The sequence below is a fragment of the Oncorhynchus mykiss genome, chromosome 5 (genome assembly GCF_013265735.2).
Source record: "Oncorhynchus mykiss isolate Arlee chromosome 5, USDA_OmykA_1.1, whole genome shotgun sequence".
Lineage (NCBI taxonomy): Eukaryota > Metazoa > Chordata > Actinopteri > Salmoniformes > Salmonidae > Oncorhynchus > Oncorhynchus mykiss.
In genome coordinates, this window is record NC_048569.1 from 36,279,292 (window position 1) to 36,286,763 (window position 7,472).

At 45.4% G+C, this 7,472-nt stretch overlaps 1 protein-coding gene across 1 annotated transcript; it reads right to left on the reverse strand.

Annotated features, from left to right (window-relative positions):
• Nucleotides 1-1,002: 1,002 nt before the first annotated feature.
• On the reverse strand, nucleotides 1,003-3,316 carry LOC110523701 (apelin receptor B). Its single transcript, XM_021602628.2, has one exon. The coding sequence runs from the start codon at nucleotides 3,247-3,249 to the stop codon at nucleotides 2,011-2,013; it is 1,239 nt and encodes a 412-aa protein (XP_021458303.2). The 5' UTR covers nucleotides 3,250-3,316; the 3' UTR covers nucleotides 1,003-2,010.
• Nucleotides 3,317-7,472: the final 4,156 nt, after the last annotated feature.

The following is a 7,472-nucleotide window of genomic DNA, read 5'->3' on the forward strand; positions in this document are numbered from 1 at the left end:
AAGGGGACTTGAAATCTCATGTCAGATAAATTAACTAACCACTCAATATCCTCCTTCTCTCGACTAAAGTCTCTATCAGGCATGAGATTAGTTTGTAGTGTAGTAGTGCTTGAGTTTAAATGCACGAGGCTCTGGAGCTGAGAAGAGGCAGAATAAACATGTTTGCATTATTGGGCTTCTCAAACACACAGAGAATTCCATGATGAGTAATTCCAACAGGGTGGTGAAATGATGGAGAGCACTGTTTAATCAGATTCAGGTTCCTTCAAGCCCAATGTATCATGTCAACAAAGGCAAATATTGTGTCACAGAAGGAGTGTGGTGTCTGTAAGTGGCCCAGAATTATTAGCCCACTCCTCCTACCACCCGCTGTTACTAATTATGTCCAGAACAAAGCTCATTACAACCAAATCTGTTAATCATGGGGATGGTCTCTTACAGGTCAGTGAACTGCTGTACGCACAGTGCTTGTCTGCAAATGACTCAAACAATAGTTCAATTATCTTTATTGGCTTAAACTGGTCTCAGTGCAAAGCACCCCAACAGTGGAACAGTGAGTTGATAACGGTACACTACAATATTTTGACATTACACAGACTGACTATCTTAGATATTGGCTTTAAAAGAAGCTACTCAAGCTTACATGTTGCTGAAGGGAGCGAGGGAGAGATGTGGTAGCAGGGTTACACTGGTTTACATGATCAACACAGTTCTCTGAGAAATAATGCATTGTCCTCCGTCATTTTATCAACACATTGTCAACAAATGTCTGTTAATGGTTTGAAGGGGAACACTGTCGTAAAGGAGCAAAGAAACAAACGTCGGAGTGGGAAATCAAACTCATATGTATTTCCTGTAGACACAGCTTTGATTCTGTTCTAACTGCACACATTGGGAGGGAGACTGTCACCTTTCAACTCGGTGTGCTAACAGGACAAACGCATGTCTACTGAATAGTGTTTGCATGACATCGTAACAAGTAACACAATGACACAAGAGAGGACTTTAGTTCATCAGAAAACGTTTTTATTTCAAATCATCACATGAAAGCATTGTACAGCATGTATTCACATCTTTGTCAAATAAAAACAAGTTAATTCATGCCTTCCCCAATCCTGATTCAATACACACACACACACACACACACACACCACACACACACACACACACACACACACACACACACACACACACACACACACACACACACACACAAGAGTTTAATCTGTCAGAGCAGCCACCTATTAGTTGGCTCTCCTCACTCGACAACATTTGTCAGCTGCCATCTGTCCGTCTGGGACCACCCCCCTCCCTCCGTGCCCTTATCTCCCTTTACAACTTTTTTAATCAAGCTGCAACACCTTTCCTGGACCTACACACACACACACACGCACGTCATGACTGGGGCAGAGGAAGAGGTCTCACCTCCTTCCAATGAGCAAGTGCTTAAAAAAAAACAAGAACAGCATGGTACAAATGCATGTATAATACACTCCTCCAGTGTTAAAAGCCAGAGCCATGGGACAGCCCACCTAAGAACTTGTCTTAAGTCAACACGGAACACCAGGAGAACAATATGAGCTGCTTTGTCCCTTTGAAATACATTCAACTCTGTCCAAAAGGTCTGGGTTCTGGTTTGCATCACCCTGGCATGGAGCTTGGCCCCCTGTATCAAGCAGTTCAAGGGGTTTGTACAAACTTCCTAATCACTGAGAGTGAGCTTGGAGGATGTCAGTGGTCATGATTACAGCCAGAAGACTGACTATCAGTTTCCTCAGTCACACAGTCTGGAGGACACGTACATTTGCACTCAGTCTGCAGTCCACTTGCATGTGGCTGAATAGGTAATGATATCATTTTGCTGGATAGGTAATGATATCATGCACCTCAAAAATCGTACATTTACCTGTAGTGTTCAGGTGACGATGGAGGCAGGACAGGAAAAGGCAGCTAGAGACCTATTCCCTCTGGCTGGCATCTCTCTTCCATGCCCTGACCCCAGCATAAACGTCACACCTTAGTGGCCAGCGACTGGGCCTCTGTCTTCTGGGAGGACATGGAGCTGCCGGGGCTGGTGTGCATGGCCTTCTTCAGGTTGAGCAGACAGAGGCACTGGGAACGGAAGCGCAGGTCGAAGAAGGCATACAGGAAGGGATTGAGGCAGCTGTTGACGTAGGCCAGGCAGGTAGCATAAGGGTGGGCCAGCAGGAGGAAGCGGAGGAAGGCGCAGGTGTTTGGAGCCAGGTTCAGGTAGGAGAGGGCATCAGCGCTCTTCAGAACGTGGAAGGGCATCCAGCAGGCAGCAAACACAACCACCAGGGTGGTGATGATCTTCAGCAGACGCCTCTTCCTCTGGTCCTCCTTACGCAGGCTGTTGAAGTGGCGTGTCACGGTGCAGCCGATGAAGCAGTAGCACACCATCATGGCCAGGAAGGGTAGGAGGAAGCCCAGGGCAGAGGAGGAGATGCTGAGCCCTGCGATCCACATGGACTCCTTCTGCTTCAATTCATTTGATTGACTGATTGTTTGATTACCCACACCCAACACCAGGCTGAAGTCCATGCCACAGGAGATGAGGTCGCTGCTCTCGTCATTCTTGATGGTGCGGAAGATGAGTGTGGGGGCAGCCAGTAGGCCGGAGAGGAGCCAGATGGCCGTCAGGGAGGCCTGCATGTGGCCACGGGTACGCAGCTGGGTGCTGGACAGAGAGTGCACGATGGCCAGGTAGCGGTCAAAGCTCATGGCGGTGAGGCAGAAGACGCTGGCGTACATGTTGAGCAGCACCACGTAGCTGCTGATCTTGCAGAGGGCCACACCGAAGGGCCAGTGGTAGCCCAATGCAGTGTACACTGCCCACAGTGGCAGAGTCAGCACGAAGGTCAGGTCAGCCATGGCCAGGTTGCCTATGTAGATGTCTGCTGACCGGCGCTTGGCCTGAGCCCTCCACACAGTGAAGATGACCACACCGTTGCCAGAGAGACCCAGGATGAAGATGAGCATGTAGAGGACTGGGATGACTGAGTAGGAAGGCTTCCACTCAGAGTAGTCACACATGGTGCTGTTCTCCTGCTCTTCATAATCATAGTCATAGTATTCAGGGGTTGTCCACTTCTCCATTCTTCTTAGAGTATCCTTTTCTTCTTTAAAAATGTATATTATTTTATCAGGTAAAATAATGTTGATCAATGGATCAATAACGTTTATGAAGCAATTAGAAACTTGGTTCAAATCCGTGTGCAAGAAGTTCATAAAAAGCGCATAAAATAGGTCCTGACCAGTCGAGGGTGATTTCAGGTCTGGTGTCACAGCGCTGGGCAGGCTGCCTTTTTAAACCCCGGCAGTTCCTCACACAACCCTCTGTCACCTCCTCCAAGGCCGATCCCAGCACCCCCCTTTCCCTTTCCCTACCCACGCCCCCCGCGACTCCATAACGTTCGAGTGTGAAGAGGACTCTCCAATAAACGGTAAGCAGACCTCAATTTAAAAGCGAAAACGTAATGAAAATACAAATAGGGCATTGAAAGAACATTATTATAACTCTTATGACGCACACGTTTAATACATGTTAAAGACTGTAGGCGAATTGTGAGATCTGCTCTACATGTTTTACAGCCTTCAGAAGTCCTAAAAAGTATAATTGAATTGATATGGAATTGATTTGAAAAATATTCGTTTTCCTGCCTGTCTAGGCAAGCCGGGGCAAGCACCTAGTCTAAAAGTAGACAATTACAATGATAATGTGGCAGCATTTAAGGGGGAACCACTGCCAAAGTAGGCAATTGTACACTTGAGCACCCAAATTAGAATAATACATTTCCATGTCAATGATCGTACAATTGCATAGCACTGCTTGTTCAAACATGTTGCGTGTGTCGTGTGCAATGTATCAAATAAAACATTATGTTATTACTGCAGTGCTATAGGGTGAGTATAATTTGGTTGTGTCCAACATAATTAATTTTGATAAATAATCAAATATCATGGTCCAGCAAATGAACATTGATAGAGAAAATGTGACCATGAAATATTTTATTATAAATATCCTATTCTCTTTCTAATGGGAATTTGTTGTGCTGCATGAAATAGGACAGAAAACGTTATTGGCCTGTGTTTTACATATATATATTATTTACCTGTTTAGCTTACTGTTTTCTTATCTGGCCATTAGATGTCCCAGTTTGCCTTATGTTACTTATTTAAGAACAAGAACATATAATTTATTATAATTGACCAATAAAAAGCAACCCAAGATAGGCAGCCAAGAAACTTGGCCCGTCGGGGTTCATTCCAGTATTCCCACATCCAGAACACTGTTATTGTTGACAATCACTGCCTGTTATTTCTTTAGTAAATATGGTCTTCATTCTATTCCATGAACTGCATTGTTGGTTAAGGGCTTGTAAGTAAGCATTTCACTGTAAGGTCTACTACACCTGTTGTATTCGGCGCATGTGACAAATACAATTTGATTTGATTTGATGTTAGAATTGTATCACTGCAGACTTTGTCATCATAACAAAGTAGAACCTTTTTTTCCCTGACTAATCTGGTGCTTAAAGGACAGTTAGACATGTCCTGTATCCTGTGGGTCCGTGTGTGACGTGGGATGAGACAAGACAGAGGTAGTGAGTTGAGACCAGGTATATGTAGACCTAATATTGTATCATTTAAATACAGGTGCTCAGTAGTTTGTCTCATATCCACTCAGAAATAGGAATCTGTCCAAATGGTTTAGTTGGTGAGAATCATCAGTTGACTGATGTAAAGTGAGTCTGATCTAGTCCCTGTGTATCCATGCTGAAGGAACCCAGGTGGGAGGGCTCATTCTACACCCTCCTCTGTCTCTCAGCAGTGTAGCAGCAGCAGTGGCGCCAGGGCACTGACCTTCTCAGACACAACCATCACTCAACAATCTGCTCAGCCGGTCCCCTCCTCCTCCATCCCCCTATTCCTGTCTCACCCACAGCTCTCTCTCTCTCTCCATCCCCCTACCCCTCTCCACCCATCTCTCTCTTCCTCTGATGATGAGCCAGACCCAGGCTATGTGGAAGTCTCTGGTTCTCGGCAGCACTAGTCTTCAAACGTCACTTACCCTATATTAAGCAGTTTGTTTTTGCTACTTGTTTTGGTAGTTTGTGTTGATTAAACCAATTTAATTGTGTTTCTCCCTCTGCTCTGTCTCCCCCCCCCCCCCCTCCCTCTGAGCTGTCTCCTGAGCTCTTTTGCAGGACATTTGGCAGCTCTGAGCAGGAAAGGAGCAGAGTGAGTTGAGTCAACGCAAGCTTCCCCTGTTCTAATGGGATTCTATTTATATGTGAGATTGTGTTTTGTGCGGCATTGTAAGGGCGTTGGAAGGATATGCTGGTCAAGACAGTGAAATCTAAAGTTAAATCAAATATTACACCTAATCCAATTCACGCCCACCCACCATCCAGCACTAAATAAGTGATCAACCCTTTAATGAGCAGACAGGCTAATTTGACAGGGATCAGAGATAAGAAACAGCTGGCTAATGCTGATGATTAACATGAATGACATCTTCCAATGTTCCAAAGGAATTTCAAGTCCAAAGGAATTTAAACTTTTCATTTTGTCAGTCAGTGTGAGCATAGTTCTGTTTCTCCAACGTTCCATTGGTGTTTTTGCTATTGCGCTATTTATTTTTGCTCTCATCCTCTCATGTGTGGCCTTGTGTTGTAAACCACACACAGGTAAGACACCATAAATCTTCCTATACATGTACAGTATGTCCTGCTGCTGACCACATCACATCTCTTGTCATCTCCTGTTCTCACACCCAAGGTCTTCATCCATTATCCATTGGTTTAGAGCAAGTAAAAAATAAACAATAAACAATATTGAGAGATATTGCATAACGACAAAACCTATTCACCCTCAGGAGACTGAAAAGATTTGGCATGGGTCCTCAGATCCTCAAAAGGTTTTACAGCTGCACCATTGAGAGCATCCTGGCGGGTTGCATCACTGCCTGCTATGGCAACTGCTACTGAGTGCGTGCGGCCCAGTACATCACTGGAGCCAAGTTTCCTGCCATCCAGGACCTCTATACCAGGCGGTGTCAGAGGAAGGCCCTAAAAATTGTCAAAGACTCCAGCCACCCTAGTCATAGACTGTTCTCTCTGCTACCGCACGGCAAGCTGTACCGGAGCACCAAGTCTAGGTCCAAAAGGCTTCTAAACAGCTTCTACCCCCAAGCCATAAGACTCCTGAACAGCTAATCAAATGGCAGCCCAGACTATATGCATTGCATTGCCGGTGCCCCTGCACACTGACTCTGTACCTGTACCCCCTGTATATAGAATCGCTATTGTTATTTTACTGCTGCTCTTTAGTTGTCTGTTACTTTTATTTATTTTCTTTATGTATTTTTCTTAAAACTGCATTGTTGGTTAAGGGCTTGTAAGTAAACATTTCACTGTAAGGTCTACACCTGTTGTATTCGGCGCGTGACAAATACAATTTGATTTGATTTGATACGAATGGAGACCACTCACAAGCACATGCACACACTCACGCTCAAATGCAAGATTATACGAAAACATACACACACACGCTACACATATAGACATCTGTCTGCATGGCTGCTGAGAGCACCTTTGATCTTTCATCGTCACATGACCTGTGTGTTGAAGTTTGTTTATGAGCCAGGGTTCTGTTGTGTCTTTTGCACCAAATGAGCAGGAGGTGATACGGCCGGTGTGATGTGTGATGTGTGTGAGAGAGAGAGGGAGAGACAGTTGTTTGATGTGTGTGTGTTAAGCTGTCAGAGACCACATGCATTGGTCCGCTGTAACTTACTGTGACAGCTGGCTCTGCAGGGATTGATTTGCGAGCTGACCAACACAGAGCCAGTCAGTCACTACTACAGCCTGTGACATTACATATCTGTTTTATAACTTTGTATTGAGAGTGTACAAACACATTACACGCAGTGAGGAAAATAATATCGAAGTCACACTAGTGAAGCACCATCAATGTCCAAATAAGATGGATATGGTGTGTGGACAGTCTCCAAAACAAGCTACCCTTCCCAGTTGGAGAGTGCGAACATTTGGGCAACTTTATGGTCCATCCCACTGTCCTCTCCACCTCCCTTCAACCAGGGGGTTGAGATGATTGACACCAGCCTGCTAAGCACTGGAGCCACCAAGATGGACGAGGTTACACCTCCCACAGCCCAGCCCCCACTCCTCACCCCTAACAACCCTACTCATTCACATGGACCACTAATGGGGAGAGGAAGACCACATGATGGGCAGTGTGACTGTCTGTCTGGACATGTTAAAAATCCTACAGCAAGTGGTTGACTGGACATGTCTCTGCTTCTGTGAGAGCTCAGACTGCCTGATACCGTTGGCGAGCGCCGGATGTTCACGCGAGAACATGTCATAATACTGTGGATGTGGTCTACCACACAAATCGCAACAAAACACAAACGCATGGGAATGCTC